The sequence below is a fragment of the Lepus europaeus genome, chromosome 11, assembly GCF_033115175.1.
Source record: "Lepus europaeus isolate LE1 chromosome 11, mLepTim1.pri, whole genome shotgun sequence".
NCBI classification, from domain to species: Eukaryota; Metazoa; Chordata; class Mammalia; order Lagomorpha; family Leporidae; genus Lepus; species Lepus europaeus.
In genome coordinates this window covers 104,336,092-104,354,902 of record NC_084837.1, presented here as the reverse complement: position 1 = coordinate 104,354,902, position 18,811 = coordinate 104,336,092, and the positions used below count along the sequence as shown (strand labels likewise).

The 18,811-nt window shown below is 53.7% G+C and overlaps 1 protein-coding gene across 1 annotated transcript in view; it reads right to left on the bottom strand.

Moving 5' to 3' along the window:
* WDR93 (WD repeat domain 93) overlaps positions 1-17,700 on the bottom strand; it is a 48,335-nt gene extending 30,635 nt beyond the window's left edge. Inside the window, exons 1-5 of the mRNA XM_062206670.1 lie at positions 17,398-17,700; positions 16,591-16,783; positions 12,911-12,975; positions 2,820-2,898; positions 1,183-1,298 (exon numbers count right to left, since the gene is read on the bottom strand). Coding sequence (XP_062062654.1) covers positions 1,183-1,298; positions 2,820-2,898; positions 12,911-12,975; positions 16,591-16,783; positions 17,398-17,700 — 756 coding nt within the window. The remainder of the gene's footprint in view (positions 1-1,182; positions 1,299-2,819; positions 2,899-12,910; positions 12,976-16,590; positions 16,784-17,397) is intronic.
* Positions 17,701-18,811: the final 1,111 nt, after the last annotated feature.

Below are 18,811 nucleotides of genomic sequence, written 5' to 3'. Positions count from 1 at the left end.
AAGTGGCCATGACGATTTTTTTTAAAAGAGGTGGCAGCATCGCTTTTCAGTTGCTTGATTTCTGGTACAATCAGGAAGTGATGGGATACTGAATTACAGGAAGCCTGGGCTGTCTTGGGCGTCACCTTGACCACTCATAGGTGGTGGTGGGGTTTCATACTCCACAACATGAAGTGTTCTAAATGGCAATCTGGAGTCACAGTGGTGCACCGAACATTTTCAACCACTCCTGCTCCCACGTAGCTGTCTATGGAATCGTTGCCCACAGAAACCCACGCCTCGAGGGCTGTCTCATCAGAACCGGGTGCGCTCTGCAACACCTTTGGTTATGACCTAGTTTTCTAATAATTTCGATAACGTGCTGCGAAAGACTGAAAATGTGAGCTCGTAACGTATATGATATTAGACTGTGAATCGGCGGGATATTATGTAGCAGCAGCAGCGTATCAACCTTGGAAGGTATTGGTACTTGAGAGTCTTCTAAGGAAAATTTTCCTCCAAATTTGAAGCTGGAAATCGCAGGGATAACTTTAAAGACCATCACAATACATGGCTTTTTAAGACTTCAATACATAAAGAATTGTGTACAGATTGCAATGTCTGTGTACTGATTCTCAACATCAATAAAATCTCAATTAAAAAAAGGAAAATAATAAGACTCACATCATATAAATAAGCAATTTGTCTTACTATTTCCTGAGGACCTATATCTTAAAGACACAGTACAAGGCTCAGGCATCGCATGCCATTAAACTGAAACGGCAGAGCTCGTACCTTCTAAGAATAATATAAAGAAGACACATCTTCCTGCGTACTGAGAGCAACCCCCTTACACCACAGCCTGAGGAAGCCAGTGGAAGCTGAGGCATGGAAGCATTACTCCAGCCAGAGGGAGTCACCTAGCATCAGGCCAGAACACGCCCCCTCCCTCCAGAGAAGTGCTTGAGAGTGGTCTTGGTGGAGAGGCCACTCCCAGAGGAGACGCTGGGCTGCCCACTATGGAGGACACATCCACGTTTTAACATTCGGCTTTAACCAACGCAAGTCAGTATGGAAGGCCTGGACAGCGCTCCTGCTGTTTTCTCAAGCGGTCTCAATCGCCTGGAGATCCAGGGGAAGTGTAGGCTAGAAGTGGGTCAAGGGTAGGGGCAAGGGTTGGCTGAAAACACAGCTGGTCCCTACCAGTTGCAGCTGTCTGACTTTCTTCTTTGGGTTTTGCGTGAGTTGGTAGTGCTCCACTTCCTTGAGCCAAGAGTCCTTGGGCAATTTATACACATCCAGCCAAACGTCTCCACCTCCTGCATTGGGAAACCGAAGAACCGTTGGGCAACAGCAAGCAGGCAGCACGTTTCCCCTGAGAAGCGGCCTGTCTTCTCAGAAGCGCTGGCACGGAGACAGCCACCCCTGCCGCCGGCACCAGTGGGACAGCAGCCTCGACAGACGGAGGAAAGGTGGCTCGGCAAGTCCTCACTCCCCCAGGGAAGTCCCTGTGCAAGGGACGTGGGCTTTGCTCTCGCACACAACACAGTTCCAGCCACACTGCCTGCTCTGCCCTGCCCCATGTCTTCTTCGATGCAAATGGCAAACTGCGCTGACATTTTGCCTCATGGTCACAGCCTGTCTGGGAAGGAAGGTGGCTCAGGTAGAGTCAGCAGAGAGGTAGGGGACAGGGAAGGGTTAGAGTCGGAAGGGATACCTCCAAATAATTCTTCTGACCAATATCTGAGGAGGTGACAACCTGTGGGATGCCTGTGGGACCTTATCTTATGGAGACAGGTTCAGCATCTGTACTGAACACCTGTCGGCTTGGGAAAGGTGTTCTCCCACGGTGTGGCTCTCAGCCAAATGTCTCCTTAACGGAGTCATCATCTGCCACCTGAATTCGACTTCTGCCTCCAGAACTGTGAGAGAATAAACGTCTCTCGTTTTCAGTCCCGTGCTTTGTGAAGGCAACCTTGGAAAACAAACACAGCTAGTACAGAAGTGTTCCTTCAGCACAAAGCATTATCACATCTCCAATCTCTCTTTCTCAGGCATCTAACTCTTGAGGCCACAGGCAAGGGTATACACAGAGGCCCATGTACCGTATGTCTAAACAGATGAATGTCAAGATAAACATTAGTATAAGATACGTCCTGTTACCACAGTAACTGCAGCAGGCAAGATCCAGTGTTGAAACTTTAAAGGAGAAACAGATACTTGCATGGTCCCTAAGTATCTCCCCATCATCAGTTAGGGCGGACGGGACATCCGTCACTCTCTGCCCCTGCATGTGACGCCGTGATCACCCCTCCTTGAGTGAGCTGTGGACTTCGTGACTTGTTCTCACAGGGAGCGGTGCAGGAGCCTGGCAGACACCACCTGAACAACAAGATCAGGCTCCTCTTGGCAGGAAGCGAGCAGCACTCCCCCCAGATCCTTAACCCCAGCTGGATCAGGAGGAAACTGTCAGACAAATGGAAACTGACGGGCAACCCACAAGAAGTCTGAGGGGTACCCTTCAGAGGTGTCAAGGCCATGACACAGGAAAGACCCAGAAACTGGGGTAGACAGGAGCAGACTGAGGACACGTGGGGTATCCTGGGGCAAACAAATTTGATGACTGGGAGAACTAGAGACAATCTGTAGTTACTAGCGTGGTGCCAATGTTACCTGCTTTGACAAACGAACCACAGTCACACTGAATGTTGCTATCAGGGAAGCTGGTGGAAGGGCACAGGGGGCTCTCTGTACTGTTTTGCAATTCTTCTGTAACCTGATATTATTCCTGCAGTTGCCTGGGAGAGACTGCGGTCTGAATCGCCTCTGGCTGATCTTGCCTTGCAGAAGGAAGGCTGCGAAGTCCCCTCCTTGCGAGAGCTCCATCTTCATACAGGTGGTCTGCTTGCTGGCGTCATCCTGGAAAGCAAACGGGCTGACATGGTGAGCTCCGCCTGGGGGCGCAGAAGGCCTGCGTAGAGAGGGCCTTCTGTGGGTCAACCCTGGAGCAGAAGACTTTCACAGCTTGGGATGTGAAAGCTGCTTCACATGTTTGTACGTGCCCGGACAAGGCGCTATGTAAAGAAGTAGAAGCCACTTTTCTGTGTGAAGGTTTCTGGACTTACTTCCTGGTTTCTTAAACAGGGCGATGATCTGTGGCATGCTATAGGATCTCTGGGTCAGATACACAGTCTGGAAGCCTGAGCTGGTCCGCATTCAAATGATCTGAAAAGAGCGCTGCAGGACACTGAGGCTCTGGTGGCTGCCGGACAGAGCTTCTATCTAGACTACGTAAACACTGAATGGAAACCCAGTATGAAATCAGCATGAGAAAATACTAGGGCAAAATTTTGCCCGCAAAACTTTTGGGCAACATTAGAGAGGCTAGGGCCTGCTGCTGTGGCATAGAGGGTTAAGCTGCAGCCTGCAACGCCAGCATCCCATCTGAGCAGCAGTTCAAGTCCCGGTTGCTCCACTTCTAATCCAGCTCCCTGCTAATGGGCTTGGGAAAGCACTTGCACCCCTGCACCCACCTGGGAGACCAGAGGAAGCTCCTGGCTTTGGCCTGGCTGTTGTAGCCATCTGGGGAGTGAACTAGAGGGCAGATCTCTCTTTCTCTCTCTCTCTCTGTCTCTCTCTCTCTCGAGCTCTGACTTCAAATAAATGAATAATTAAATAAATAAAATCTTTAAGTTATTTGAGTGGCAGAGACACACACAGAACTCCCATCTGTCGGTTCACTCTTCAAATGCCTGTAATGGTTGGGATGAGCCAGGATGAAGCTGAGAGCGGGAAGTGCAATCCAGGCCTCCCATGTGGGTGGCAGTAACCCAACTACTTCAGCCATCACTCACTGTCAACTAGAGTGCACATTGGCAGGAGGCTAGAACCAAGATCAGAGTTGGGACTAGGACCCCAGCACTCCGATATGGGACTTGAGTGTCCCCTTTGGCATCTTAACCACCAGGCCAAGCATCTGCCCATCCTCTTAACCATTACAATAATGTGCAGTGGTAGTGCACTGTGATTTTAATTTCTATTTCCTTGTTAACTAATGATATTAAGCGCTTAAAATTACTTATTTACTTATTTCAGAGGCAGAGAAGAAGAGAGAGCTCTCGTTTGCTGGTTCACTCCCTAAGTGCCCCAACAGCTGGGGCTGGGACAAGGCTGCAGCTGAGACCCGGGAGCCAGGGATGAAGCAGGGAGATGGGAATCTAATCCAGGTCTCCCTTGCGGGTGGCAGGAATTCTGGAATTGGGAATGGAGCCAGGATACTGCTCGTCAAAGGAATGAGCTATTTAGGTGGTTTCTGGTTTGGGGCCATAACAAATAAAGCTGCTATGAACACTCACGTCCACGTCTCTGTGGTGACACACACTGTCATTTCTGCACAGATGAAATGGCTAGATCGGACGGTCAGTGTGTATTCAACGTTTTAAGAAACTGCCCAAGTAGATGGACCAATATTCTTTTTATTTTATTTTTTTTTAAAGGCAGAGTAGACAGTGAGAGAGAGAGAGAGACAGAGAGAAAGGTCTTCCTTTGCCATTGGCTCAATGGCAGCTGTGGTCAGCGCACTGCAGCTGGCGCACCGCGCTGATCCGAAGGCAGGAGCCAGGTGCTTCTCCTGGTCTCCCATGTGGGTGCAGGGCCCAAGCACTTGGGCCATCCTCCACAGCCTTCCCGGGCCACAGCAGAGAGCTGGCCTGGAAAAGGAGCAACTGGGACAGAACCGGTGCCCCGACTGGGACTAGAACCTGGTGTGCTGGCGCCGCAGGCGGAGGATTAGCCTATTGAGCTGCGGCGCCAGCCAAGGACCAATATTCTTGACCATAACAGTGTGAATGTTCCAGTTACTCCATATCTTTGCTAATATTTACTATGGTCAGTACTTTTTGGTGACTTGCCTTTCCCTTCCTCCCTTCCTCCCTTCCTCCCTTCCCCCCTTCCTCCCATCATCCCATCCTCCTTTCCTCCTTCCCTCCCTCCCTCCTTCCGTTCCTCTTTCCCTCCCTCCCTTCCTTCCTTCCACCTTCACTCCTTCCCTGCCTCCCTCTCATCCTTCCTTCCTTCCTCCTTCTGTCCCTCCCTCCCTTCCTTCCGTCCTCCTTCCATCCCTTCCTTCCTTCTTTCCTTCCTCCCTTTGGTCCTCCTTCCCTCCCTCCCTTCCTCCCTCCCTTCCTTCCTCCCTCCCATCTTCCCTCCCACCTCCATTCCTACCTTCCTCCCTCCTTTAATTGCTTCCTCCCTTCCTTCCTCCCTCCCTCCCACCTTCTTCCTTCCCTCCCTCCATCCCTTCCTTCCTTCCTCCCTTCCCCCATCCCTTCCTTCCTCCATCCCTCCCTCTCTCCCTCCCTTCCTCCCTCCCCCTTCCTCCATACCTCTCTTCCTTCCACCCTCCCTCCCTCCTACCCTTCCTCCCTCCCTTCCTTCCTCCATCCTTCCTCCATCCCACCCCTGTCTCCCTCCTTCCTTCCTTTCCTCCCTCCCTCCTTCCCTTCCTCCCTTCCTGCTTCCCTCCTTTTTCCCTCCCTGCCTCCCTCCCTCCCTCCTTCACTCATTCCTTAGTCCCTTCCTGCTTCCTTCCTCCCTCCCTCCCTTCCTCCCTCCCTTATTTCCTCCTCCCTTCCACCCCCCTTCCTCCCTTCCACCCCCCAACCTCCCACACACCCTCCAAACCATCCACCTCCCATCTCCAACCCACCACCCAAAAAACCACCCAACCTCCACCTCACCCTCCCACCCTCCTACCCAACACCCACCCCACACCCCCATCCCTCCCTTCCTACCTCCCTTCCTACCTCCATCCCTCCCACCCACAATCCTCCTACCACCCACCCTACTCCAATCTCCCACCCTCCCACCATCCTTCCCTCTCTCCCTCCCTCCAGTTCTCCCTTCCTACCACCTCCCCAACCTCCCTCCCTTCCTCCCTCCACACTTCCTACCTCCTTCCTTCCCTCTCTACCTCCTTCCCTCCTTCCACCCTCCACCCATCCCTCCCTCCCACGCATCCTCCCACCATCCATCCCTCCCTCCCACCTTCCTCTCTCCTTCCCTCCCTCCCTCCCTCTCCACCCTCCTTTTCTCCCTCCCTCCCTTCCTCCCTTTCTCTTTTTCCTTCCCACCCTCCCTCCCTTCCTCCCTCCTTTTCTCCCTCCCCTACTTCCCTCCCTTCCTTCCTCTCACTTCCCTCCCTCCCTCCCTTCCTTCCCTTTCTCCCTCCCTCCCTCTCTCCCTTTCTTCCTTCCTCCTTCCCTCAATCCAACCTTCCCCCCCTCTACTCCCTCCCTTCCTCCTTCCCTTCCTCTCTCCCTCCCTCTCCCTCCCTCCCTTCCTTCCTTCCTTCCTCCACCCCATCCCTCCCAAAATCCCTCCCTTCCTCCCTCCTCCCCACCCTTCCTCCTTCCCTCCCTCCCTCCCTTCCTCCTCTGTCCCTCCCTTCCCTCTCTTCTCCCTCCCTTCTCCCTCCATCCCTCCCTCCCTTCCCCCTCTCTTCTCCCCCTCCTCCCCTTCCACCCTACCCCTCCCTTTCTCCCTCCATCCCTCCCTCCCTCCATCCCTCCCTCCCTCCTTTCCTTTCCTCCCTCTCTCCCTTTCTTTTCCTTCCCCTCCCTCCCAACCTCCCTTCCCTCCTCCCAACCCTCCTCCTCCCTCCCTCCCACCCTCCCTCACCTCCTCCCTTCCATCCCTCCCTTCTTTTTCCTTCCCTCCCTCCTTTCCTCTCTTCCTTCCTCCTTCCCTTTCTTCCTCCCTTCCACCCTTTCTCCCTCCCTACTTCCCTCCCTCCCATCCTTCCTCCAATCTCACTTCCTCCCTCCCTTCCTTCCTTTCCTCCTTCCCTTCTCCCTCCCTCCCTCTCTCCCTTTTTTCCTTGCTCCTTCCCTCCCTCCTTTCCTTCCCCCCTCCTTTCCTCCCTCCCTCACACCTTCCCTTCCTCCCTCCCTCCCTCTCTCCCTCCCTCCCTTCCTCCTCCACCCTCCATCCACCTCCCATCCCTCCCTTCCATCCTCCCTCCCACCCTTCCTCCTTCCCTCCCACCCACCTCCTTGAACCCACCCACCCCACCTCAACCCTCCTCACCCCTCCCTTCCCCCTCCCTTCCTCCCTCCACCCTCCCTCCATCCCGTCCCTCCCTTTCTCCTCCATCCCTCCCTCCGTCCCTCCCTTCCTCCCTCCATCCCTCCCTCCATCCCTCCCTCCCTTCCTCCCCTCTCTTTCTCCCTTCCCCCTCCCCTTCCTCCATCCATCCCTCCCTCCCTTCCTCCCTTCCTCCTTTTCTCCCTCCTTCCCTTCCTTCCTCCCTCCTTCCCTCCCTCCCTCCAACCCTCCCTCCTCCCTCCCTCCCTCCCTCCCTCTCCCTCCCTTTCTTTTCCTTCCCTCCTCCCTCCCTTCCTTCCCCCCTCCTTTTCTCCCTCCCACCCTTCCTCCTTCCCTCCCTCCAGCCCTTCCTACCTCCCTCCCTTCCCCCTCCCTTTCTCCCTCCATCCCTCCCTGCCTCTCCTTCCCTTCCTCCTCCCTCCTTCCCTCCCTCCTCCCTCTCCCTCCTCCTTTTCTCCCTCCCTCTCTCCCACCCTCCCTTTCTTTTTCCTTCCCTCCCTCCCTTCCTCCCTCCCTTCCTACTTCCCTTTCTTCCTCCCTTCCTCCCTCCCTTCCTCCCTTTCTCCCTCCCTACTTCCCTCCCTCCCTTCCTCCCTTCTCGCTTCCCTCCCTCCACCCTTCCTTTCCTCTTTTTCTTTCTCCCTCCCTCCCTCTCTCTCTTTCTTCTTTCTTCTTTCCTCCTTCCCTCCCTCCTTTCCTTCCCCCCTCCTTTTCTCCCTCCCTCACTCCTTCCCTTCCTCCCTCCCTCTCTCCCTCCCTCCCTTCCTTCCTCCACCCCATCCTCCCTCCATCCCTCCCTTCCTTCCTCCCTCCCACCCTTCCTCCTTCCCTCCCTCCCTCCCTCCTTGAACCCTCCCTCCCTCCTTCAACCCTTCCTCCCTCCCTCCCTTCCCCCTCCCTTTCTCCCTCCATCCCTTCCTCCCTTACCCCTCCCTTCCTCCCTCCATCCCTCCCTCCATCCCTCCCTCCCTTCTCCCTCACTTTCTCCCTCCATCCCTCCCTCCCTTCCTCCCTCCATCCCTCCCTCCCTCCCTCCCTCCATCCCTCCCTCCCTCCCTTCCTCCCTCTCTTTCTCCCTTCCCCCTCCCTTCCTCCATCCATCCCCTCCCTCCCTTCCTCCCTTCCTCCTTTTCTCCCTCCTTCCCTTCCTTCTCCCTCCTTCCCTCCCTCCCTCTCCCTCCCTCCCTCCAACCCTTCCTCCTTCCCTCCCTCCCTCCCTCCCTCTCCCTCCCTTTCTTTTTCCTTCCCTCCCTCCCTCCCTTCCTTCCCCCCTCCTTTTCTCCCTCCCACCCCTTCCTCCTTCCCTCCCTCCAGCCCTTCCTACCTGCCTCCCTTCCCCCTCCTTTCTCCCTCCATCCCTCCCTGCCTCTCCTTCCCTTCCTCCCTCCCTCCTTCCCTCCCTCCCTCCCTCTCCCTCCCTCCTTTTCTCCCTCCCTCTCTCCCACCCTCCCTTTCTTTTTCCTTCCCTCCCTCCCTTCCTCCCTCCCTTCCTACTTCCCTTTCTTCCTCCCTTCCTCCCTCCCTTCCTCCCTTTCTCCCTCCCTACTTCCCCTCCCTCCCTTCCTCCCTTCTCGCTTCCCTCCCTCCCTCCCTTCCTTTCCTCTTTTTCTTTCTCCCTCCCTCTCTCTCTTTCTTCTTTCCTCCTTCCCTCCCTCCCTTCCTTCCCCCCTCCTTTTCTCCCTCCCTCACTCCTTCCCTTCCTCCCTCCCTCTCTCCCTCCCTCCCTTCCTTCCTCCACCGCATTCACCATCCATCCCTCCCTTCCTTCCTCCCTCCACCCCTTCCTCCTTCCCTCCCTCCCTCCTTCAACCCTTCCTCCCTCCCTTCCTCCCTTCCCCCTCCCTTTCTCCCTCCATCCCTCCCTCCCTTCCTTCCTTCCTTCCTCCCTCCCTTCCTCCCTTACCCCTCCCTTCCTCCCGCCATCCCTCCCTCCCTTCCCCCTCACTTTCTCCCTCCATCCCTCCCTCCCTCCCTTGCTTCCTCCCTCCCTTCCTCCCTTCCCCTCCCTTCCTCCATCCATCCCTCCCTTCCCTCCCTCCCTCCTTTTCTCCCTCCCTCCTTCCCTTCCTTCCTCCCTCCTTCCCTCCCTCCCTCCCTCCAACCCTTCCTCCCTCCCCTCCCTTCCCCCTCCCTTTCTCCCTCCCTCCCTCTCCCTCCCTTTCTTTCTTTTTCCTTCCTTCCCTCCCTCCCCCCTTCCTTCCTCCCTCCTTTGCTCACTGCCTCTCCTCCCTTTCTTTTTCCTTCCCTCCCTCCCTTCCTCCTTCCCTCCCTCCCTTCCTTCCCCCCTCCTTTTCTCCCTCCCTCCTTCCCTTCCTCCCTCACTCTCTCCCTCCCTCCCTCCCTTCCCCCTCCCTTTCTCCCTCCATCCCTCCCTCCCTGTCTTCCTCCCTCCCTCCCTCCTTTTCTCCCTTCCTCCCTTCCTCCCTCCCTCTCTCCTCCCTCCCTTTCTTTTTCTTCCCTCCCTCCCTTCCTCCTTCCCTTCCTTCCTCCCTTCCTCCCTCCCTTCCTCCCTTTCTCCCTCCCTCCCTTCCTTCCTCCTTTCTCACTTCCCTCTCCTCCCTCCTTCCTTTCCTCCTTCCCTTTCTCCCTCCCTCCCTCTCTTTCTTCTTTCTTCCTTCCTCCTTCCCTCCCTCCCTTCCTTTCCCCCCTCCTTTTCTCCCTCCTTCCTTCCCTTCTTCCTCCTCTCTCCCTGCCCTCCTTCCTCCATCCATCCCTCCATCCATCCCTCCCTTCCTTCCTCCCTCCCACCCTTCCTCCTTCCCTCCCTCCAGCCCTTCCTCCCTCCCTCCCTTCCCCTCCCCTTTCTCCCTCCATCCCTCCCTCCCTGCCTCCCTCCCTCCCTCCTTTTCCTCCCTCCCTCCTTCCCTTCCTCCCTCCCTCCCTCTCCCTCCCTTCCTCCCTCCCTCTCTCCCCTCCCTTTCTTTTTCCTTCCCTCCTTCCCTACCTCCTTCCCTCCCTCCCTCCCTTCCTCCCTTCCTCCCTACCTCCCTCCAACCCTTCCTCCCTCCCTTCCTCCCTCCCTCCTTCCCTCCCTCCATCCCTCTCCCTCCCTCCCTGCCTCCCTCCCTCCCTTCCTCCCTTTCTCCCTCCCTACTTCCCTCCCTCTCTTCCTCCCTTCCTTTCTCTCTTCTCGCTTCCCTCCCTCCCTCCCTTCCTTCCTTTCCTCCTTCCCTTTCTCCCTCCCTCCCTCTCTCCCTTTCTTCCTTCCTCCTTCCCTCCCTCCCTCCCTTCCTCCTTTCCTGCCTTCCTCCCTCCCTCCCTCCTTTTCTCCCTTCCTCTTTTCCTCCCTTCCTCCCTCCTTCCCTCCCTCCTTTCCTCCCTCCCTTCCTCCCTCCCTTTCTCCTTCCCGTCCTCCCTCCCTCCCTACTTCCCTGCCTCCCTTCCTCCCTCCCTTCTTGCTTCCCTCCCTCCCTTCTTCCTTCCTTCCTTCCCTCCCTCCTTCCTTCCTTCACTCTCTCCCTCCCTCCTTCCCTTTCTCCCTCCCTCCCTCCCTTTCTTCCTTCCTCCTTCCTTCCTTGCCTTTCTTCCTTCCTCCTTCCCTCCCTCCCTTCCTCCCTTCCCCCTCCCTTTCTCCCTCCATCCCTCCCTCCCTGCCTTCCTCCCTCCTTTCCTCCCTTCTTTCCTCCCTCCCTCCCTTCTTCCTTCCTCCCTTCCTTCCTCCCTCCCTTCCTCCTTCCCTCCCTCCCATCTTTCCTTCCTTCCTCCCTTCCTCCTTCCCTTCCTCCCTTCCTCCTTCACTCCATCCCTTTGTCCCTTCCTCCCTCCCTGCTTTCCTCCCTTCCTCCTTCCCTCCCTCCCTTCCTTCCTCCCTCCCTCCCTTCCTTCCTTTCTCTTTCTTTTTTTTAAAGGTTTATTCTATTTATTTTAAAGACAGAATTACAGAGAGAGGTAGAGCTAGAGAGAGACAGAGGTCTTCTATTCCACTGATTCACTCCCCAAATGATCACATAACGGCCAGAGCTGAGCTTATCTGAAGCCAGGAGCCAGTAGCTTCTTCTGGGTCTCCCAGCGGTTGCAGGGGCCCAAGGACTTGGGCCATCTTCTCTTGCTTTTTCAGGCCATAGCAGAGAGCTGGATCAGAAGTGAAGCAGCCGGGACTCTAACTGGCGCCCATATGGGATGCTGGTGCCACAGGCTGGGGCTTTAACCCACTGCACCACTGCACCAACCCTGGTGATCTGTCTTTTCAAATCTTTGTCCATTAAAAAAATTACATTGTTTTCTTATTTTTGATCCTCAAGAATCCTTTATATACTCTGAATACAAGTCATCTATCAGATGGGTGATTTGCAATTTCTCCTAGTCTTGTCATTCTTTTACCAGTGCCTTTTCCAGAACAAAAGTTCTTAATTTTCATGATGTCCAATCTTTCCTTTTATAAATTATGCTTTTGGTATTGTATCTAAATTTTTTTTGCCTAACTCAAGGTCACAAAAACTTTTTCCTGTTTTGTTCTAAAAATTCTCTACCTTTAGATCTTACATATAGGTATAGGATCCATTCTGAGTTAAGCTTTGTATGTGGCATGAGGAATGAGGTTTTATTTTTTGCTTTTTTTAAGATTTATTCATTTATTTGAAATTCAGAGTTGAGAGAGAGAGAGAGAGAAAGACTTCCATTCACCGGGTCACTCCCCAAATGGCCACAACAGCCGGAGCTGGGCTGATCTGAAGCCAGGAGCTTCCTCCAGGTCTCCCACAGACTTGGGCCATCCTCTGCTGCTTCCCCAGGTGCATCAGCAGGGTGCTGGATCAGAAGCAGAACAGCCGGGACTCGAACCAGCACTAATATGGGATGCCGGGGCTGCAGACAGCGGCTTTACCTATTATGCCACTTCAGATCAGCCCAGCTCCAGCTGTTGTGGCCATTTAGGGAGTGAGCCAGTGGATGGAAGAACTTTCTCTCTGTCTCTTCCTCTTTCTGTCTGTAACTTTACATCTCAAATAAATAAATATTTTTTTTAAAAAAAAGAAAAAACCTACTCTAAATAATATACTCTCTTTTTGAGATTAGGGCTAGTGTGTTGTATGGCAGTTAAGATGATACTTGGGGTGCTTGCATCCCCTACCAGAATACCTATGTTCAAACCTGTGTTCAAACCCTAGCTCCTCTACTTCTGATCCAGCTTCCTGCTAACACACAGCCCGGGAGGCAGCAGGTGAAGGCTCAAGTACTTGGGTCCCCACCACCCATGTGGAAGACCTGGACTGAGTTCCTAGCTCCTAGCTTTGGGCTGGCTCTGCCCCAGCTGTCACACGCATTTGGAGAGTGAACCAGTGGATGTAAGATCTTTGTCTATCTCTGTCCTTCTCTGCCTCTTCATAATAAACACTCTGTGAGAACCTACAGTCTAGTCTGCTATGCAGCATGTTAGAGATAAGGGATCCAAAGGTAAGTAAGACCTGGGCTTACACCCAGAGGCAGAGCGCTCATGTAGCCAGGCACAGAGGGTGCAGAATCTGTGACAGAAACTCTGTTCTACCTGGTGGCAGCACGTGGGAAGCACAGATCAGCTCCTCTTGGGTCTACCAGGAAAAATCCAAAACACTCATCGGATTCATTGCTCTGATGCTCCAGGGAAAAATCTGGACTGGAGTTCCTTGGTAACTTTCTTCTCTTGACAACAGGACAAACAAACCCAAGGCCTTTGCATGTCCCCTCTAGTGGTGAGGGATCCCTGAATTGGCTATTTGGGAAGAGGCTCTCAGAGGAGGAAGTCTCAATTTGTTTTTCCAACTTAGGACTGCTGTCGTTGCCTCCATACTAAAAGTCAACTTCATTTGCTACAGCTTTTGGCTCAACCAAATGTGAAAGAACAGAAACTCACCGCTTCATTAATGGCTTTGATTAGGAAAAGACCATCCTTGTACAAATAAAACAGTCTAATGACACCTGAAACAGGAAAACAAGTGGGAATGTAAGACAGACAAGTGAGCCAAAGAGGAATTGGAATTTTATTTATTTATTTATTTATTTATTTATTTATTTCTTATTTACTTACTAGAGAAACAGAGAGTCAGAGCATGAGCTCCCACCCACTGGTTCACTCCCACAAGGGACCTCAGTGGGGGTCAAGGCTGGAAGCCAGGAACTCAACCCATGGGTCTCACATGGGTGGCAGGTCCCCAGTTACTCGAGCTGTCACCACCGCCTCCCAGGGTCTGCATTAATGGGAAGCCAGAGTCAGGAGCTCAGCCAGGAACTGAACCCAGGTGCTCTGATGTGGGTGTCTGAACCTAGCCCACAGGGTTGCCCCAGACTTTAGATAGAGTTTTCAGAACTGATCATCGGCCAGCGCCACGGCTCAATAGGCTAATCCTCCACCTGCGGCGCTGGCACCCCAGGTTCTAGTCCCGGTCGGGGCGCCAGATTCTGTCCCGGTTGCTCCTCTTCCTGTCCAGCTCTCTGCTGTGGCCCGGGAGGGCAGTGGAGGCTGGGCCAAGTGCTTGGGCCCTGCACCCACATGGGAGACCTGGAGAGGCACCTGGCCCCTGGCTTCGGATCAGCCCAGTGCGCCGACCACAGCGGCCATTGGGGGATGAACCAACGGAAAAGGAAGACATTTCTCTCTCTCTCTCACTGCCCATCAAAAAAAAAAAAAAAAACCTGATCATCGTAAGTGCACCCATTCTCAGGACTCCCTTGGGCTCTCCACGGCTTGTGTTGCTTTGCTCTCCCTGCCCTCTTCCCCGTCACCTGAGACCTTCATCTTTTCTCCCTCCTGGGTCCTCTCCACCTACCCTAGCCCTACCTGCCTCCCTGGTAGTCTCCTGGGGCACATCAGCCATAGCAGTCGGCACCATGACTCTTAGCTCTGTTTTCGCGTGTCATCCACTCTGCTCCCCACTGTTAGCCAGTGTGTTCTTCCTGCCGGCTCTTAGCCTCTTTGAGGGAAAGGAGCACATGTGCCTCACCACTCAACCCCAACAAGCTCCGCACGCACTTGATCCTGCTGAGTTAATAATTCTGTCATTCTAAGCCCCAGTATGACTAACACCCACCATGACTAAGGAATTCTTTCTTTAGGTATTTCTCTTTTTCTTTTCTTTCTTTCTTTTCTTTTCTTTTCTTTTTTTTTTTTTTTTTTTTTTTGACAGGCAGAGTGGACAGTGAGAGAGAGACAGAGAGAAAGGTCTTCCTTTGCCGTTGGTTCACCCTCCAATGGCCGCCACGGCCGGCGTGCTGCAGCCGGCGCACCGTGCTGATCCGAAGGCAGGAGCCAGGTGCTTCTCCTGGTCTCCCATGCAGTTGCAGGGCCCAAGCACTTGGGCAATCCTCCACTGCACTCCCGGGCCACAGCAGAGAGCTGGCCTGGAAGAGGGGCAACCGGGACAGAATCCGGCGCCCCGACCGGGACTAGAACCTGGTGTGCAGGTGCCACAAGGCGGAGGATTAGCCTATTGAGCCACAGGGCCGGCCTTTAGGTATTTCTCCCAGATATCTGCAACCTGCTTCCACATCTACAGTATAGACTGTGCAAAGGCATCCCGCCCACTGTTTGTGAAAGTCAAACTCCATCCAATAAAGGTTCAGGGGGTATCTGCTCCAAGCCAGTGAACATTAGGGACACCAAGGCAGTCCGCCTTCTAATTCATTGTATGGAGGGTTACAGATGCCAGACTACAGGTATAACGCAGCACGACAGTACGTCTGGTCCTTGGGGGACACTGGGCATGGCAGTTCAGATGCTGGTTGGGATGGCTGCATGTTGTATTGGAGTGCCTGGTGCCTGTTCCCCATTCCAGCGGCTGGCCAGTGCAGAACCTGGGAGGGAGCAGATGATGGCTCCAGCGGCTGGGTCCTTGCCGCCCACGTGGGAGACCTGGATTGAGTTCCTGGTTTCTGACACGTGGGGAGTAACCCAGCAGATGGGAATCCTGTCTCTCTGCCTCTCAAGTAAACAAATTTTAAAAATATATACATGATCCAGGACCAGTGCTGTGACTCATCAGGTTAAAGCCCCAGCCTGCAGCATCAGCATCCCATATGGGCGCCAGTTTGAGTCCCGGCTGCTCCACTTCCGATCCAGCTCTCTGCTATGGCCTGGGAAAGCAGTGGCAGATGGCCCAAGTCCTTGGGCCCCAGCACCCATGTGGTAGACCTGGAGGAAGCTCCTGGCACCTGGCTTCAGATCAGCACAGCTCTGGCCATTGCAATCATTTGGGGAGTGAACCAGTGGAATGGAAGACCTCTCTTTCTCTCTCTCTCACTCTAGCTCTACCTCTCTCTGTAATTCTTTCAAATAAATAAAATAAATACACACACACACACACACACACACAAGATCCTACCTTTAGAACCAATCCTTCAAGATGTCAACATTCCCACATAGATATGCTCCAGGCACCTCAAGTCTGCATGTTCAAATGGAATTCTTCAACTCACAGACCCCTGAGACCCATCTGCCTATCCTTGTTAGCAAGGAACGGCCTCATCCTCGCCCAGCTGACCAAGGTGGGCAGGAAGAATCCTCCTTCCTCATCCTGCCACAGCACACCTCCGCACTCCATACGCGGGTTCCACCCCTCACCAAGTTTTTCCATTATATTTTCCTTTTCATTTTTAAAGCACTTTAGCTTGAACTAATTTTAGACTTACAAAACCACTGCAGAAAATAGTAATAAAGAACCTCCTAGTCAGATCCCTCATCTGGCTTCCCCTAACATTAACATCTTACACAACCACTGGATGATTTTTCTTTTCACTTTAACGACCCCTGCCTTGGTTCAGACCTTCGTAAGTTCTCTCCTTAATGAACGTAACAGTGCTTCCTGGTCCCGCTGTGTCTGCACTTTTTCACACCCCTGTCAGGGCATCTTCCTAACATGCCAGGCTGGCCAGGCCACCCTCCTGCAGAGTTCTCAAGGTGAGCAAGTGCTTCCGGCTCCACATGGCCCACCGTCACAGGGTCAGCTCCCTGACTTCCTGGCCAACGCTGACCCTTGCCTTCCCATCTCCCACGAAGCAGACAAGCTCCCCATATGGAGGAGCAGTAGTTTAGATTCTCAAACATAAGGACAAGCTTTTGGGGGCAGCTAAGCATGACAGCCCATCTACCCAGGACAATGTCTACGGTTTTCTACACCATACCCCATGAAGGCCTGCTTCATCCTCACGCTATGGGAAAAGGTAAGCTCTGGTTCAATCGGGTGGCACACCTTCTGGGTGCTGGACAGGTGTGGACCCTGGGGCTATGTTGCCCACTCTGAAGCCTGCCTGCCTGCAATACTTCTTCCGTGTTAACTCCCTAAGTTAGTTAACCAGCACGCCTCAGACGCCTCGTCTGAGGGATGGAAGTCTGTGCTTCCCTCCCAGGGCTTTGGTGAAGATCCAATGGGCTTATAGCTGTGCAATGTCCCAACACGGTCTAGGACACCACACTTGTTCTGCAGCAGGCACCAGAGAACTTCCCATGCCTGGACCCACCCGCACCTGGAGAGGAGATTCAAGTGAACACTCAACAGGCACGTGCGCGTGAGGTTTAACAAGAAGAGGAAGAACAAATACCCAGTTCATCCACAGGAGCAATGAGCATCTCGCTCCCCAGATCCGTGGCCCAGATGGACGTGACATCAACCTTAAACTTCTCCCAAACATATATTCGTTTAGCATTGTACAGATTATAGATGGAGAATCCTTTGGCTCCTCCAATAAACAGATAGTCTTGGGAAATAGCCATACAATTGGGTATTTTGTTGAGCTGGGAAAACAAAAACAAAGAAAAAAAGGAATTACCTTCAGCTGTCATGGTCTTCAAGTAATGAAGCTAACTTTTCAAAGACGGTTGAGGGCTCTTCCTACAAACATGGTGCTCACCTAAAACTCGGGCCCAGTAACCAGGAAAGTCACAGCATTCCACTTTTAGGGGAAAGAAGGTGGAGAAAACCAACGGGAATAAATGCACATTCACAGGAACAATCTTGTGAGTGAGGAAAAGTGCCGGTTTCTGGAACAGCCCGTGTCTGCTCTCCTGCGCTGGCTCGTCACCTGCCTTAAGCACGCCCGCAGGCTCTGTGCTTTCTTTACATAGTGCACTGTGGGAAGAATGGCAGCCAAGGCACTGGCAGACTCTCAACCATCGAGCCAGAGAGTGGAATAATAAATACCTTAAGGGAGAGCCTTCAACTATCAACAGCTGAGGCCTTCTGTATACTCTCTCGTTAACCAGAGCACCCCATTTCTGGCCCTTACCAAATCCCATTTGAATCCCGGAGCCTTTGAAAAAGGCACCTGTCGTGTTGAGTGCAGGCTCCCGGTCGGGACCCCTCCCTGGGTCGGGTGTTAACTCTCAGCAGAGAGACAGGGGCTCCATACCTGAATTTCTGCGACAGGAGGGTACACGGTGGGCTGCACCCGGTTGCGCTCGGCTTCCCTCAGCGCATCCCTCTCCTCGATAGCTTCCCAAGTCTGCTCAAACAGAAGGGTCACCAGCTTGCTGATCATCCGAAAAGGCTGGGGCAGGGACTCCAGCTCCTGATCCGGGTCCTTGAGGACGTAATCCGCGTCATGGTCCTCAGGCCAGTCCTTCTCCGTGGGCAGTGGCACCTCCAGGGGCCCCTTTGGTGCGGAAACAGGTGGCTTCCTTTTCGGAGTCCGACCTCCCTTGAGGGTTGCCATCACAGCTGGTGGCCCTGGGGACTTCAGTGAGACTCCGGAAAGCAAGCAGAGGAACTCAGACAGGAAAAAGGGAGGCAACGGGTAGCCAGCCCACTGCCTCCCCCAGCACATCAGCAGAGGGGGGTTCCAGAGACTGGCACTCACTTCGCCTATCACAAGACTGGGACTGTATTTTTAGGATTTGGTCTTTGTATTACTAAGGATATTAGAGAAGGCAGAACCTTGCAAGCCAACCACAACAACACGTGCTGTGATGGAGAAGAGAAATTGGCCATCTTCATGCTGTGTTTCTCCGTCTCCGAATCAGAGCAGCTGTCTACCTGTCCCTAGTGAAATTCACCCTTCACCTCCCTCACCTCTGCCTTCTCAGGGTTCTCTGTCTACAAACGGCTACACTCGGGCCAGCCGGGCAACAAGCCACCCGTCTCAGTCATCCCCAGTCGGATGTGGTTCATGGACTTGCAATCCTTGCTGTCTGATGTGTTTCCTGCTCTCCTTCCCACTGTTGCCACCCAGGAGTTTTGTAGGTACAGTGTTCAGGGCCACCAGAAATGTCTGAGAGGAGAAATGGAAAAAAAAATTGGCTTTTAAAAAAATCCCACAAATTATTATTCTGTAAATAATAGTTATAAAAACACTTACAGGCCGGCACTGCGGCTCACTAGGCTAATCCTCCGCCTTGCAGCGCCGGCACACCGGGTTCTAGTCCCGGTCGGGGCACCGGATTCTGTCCCGGTCGCCCCTCTTCCAGGCCAGCTCTCTGCTGTGGCCAGGGAGTGCAGCGGAGGATGGCCCAAGTGCTTGGGCCCTGCACCCCATGGGAGACCAGGATAAGCACCTGGCTCCTGCCACCGGATCAGCACGGTGCGCCGGCCGCAGCGCGCCTACCGCGGCGGCCATTGGAGGGTGAACCAACGGCAAAAGGAAGACCTTTCTCTCTCTCTCTCTGTCCACTCTGCCTGTCAAATAAATAAATAAATAAATAAATAAAAACACTTAAAAGTGATGGGCTTCCCTCTGTGTATGTGTGTATAAAGTTCAACTTGAAAAGAAGACAAATCTGTGCTTAAGAAATACAATAGTAGTGGCCAGTGCTACAGCTCAGTAGGCT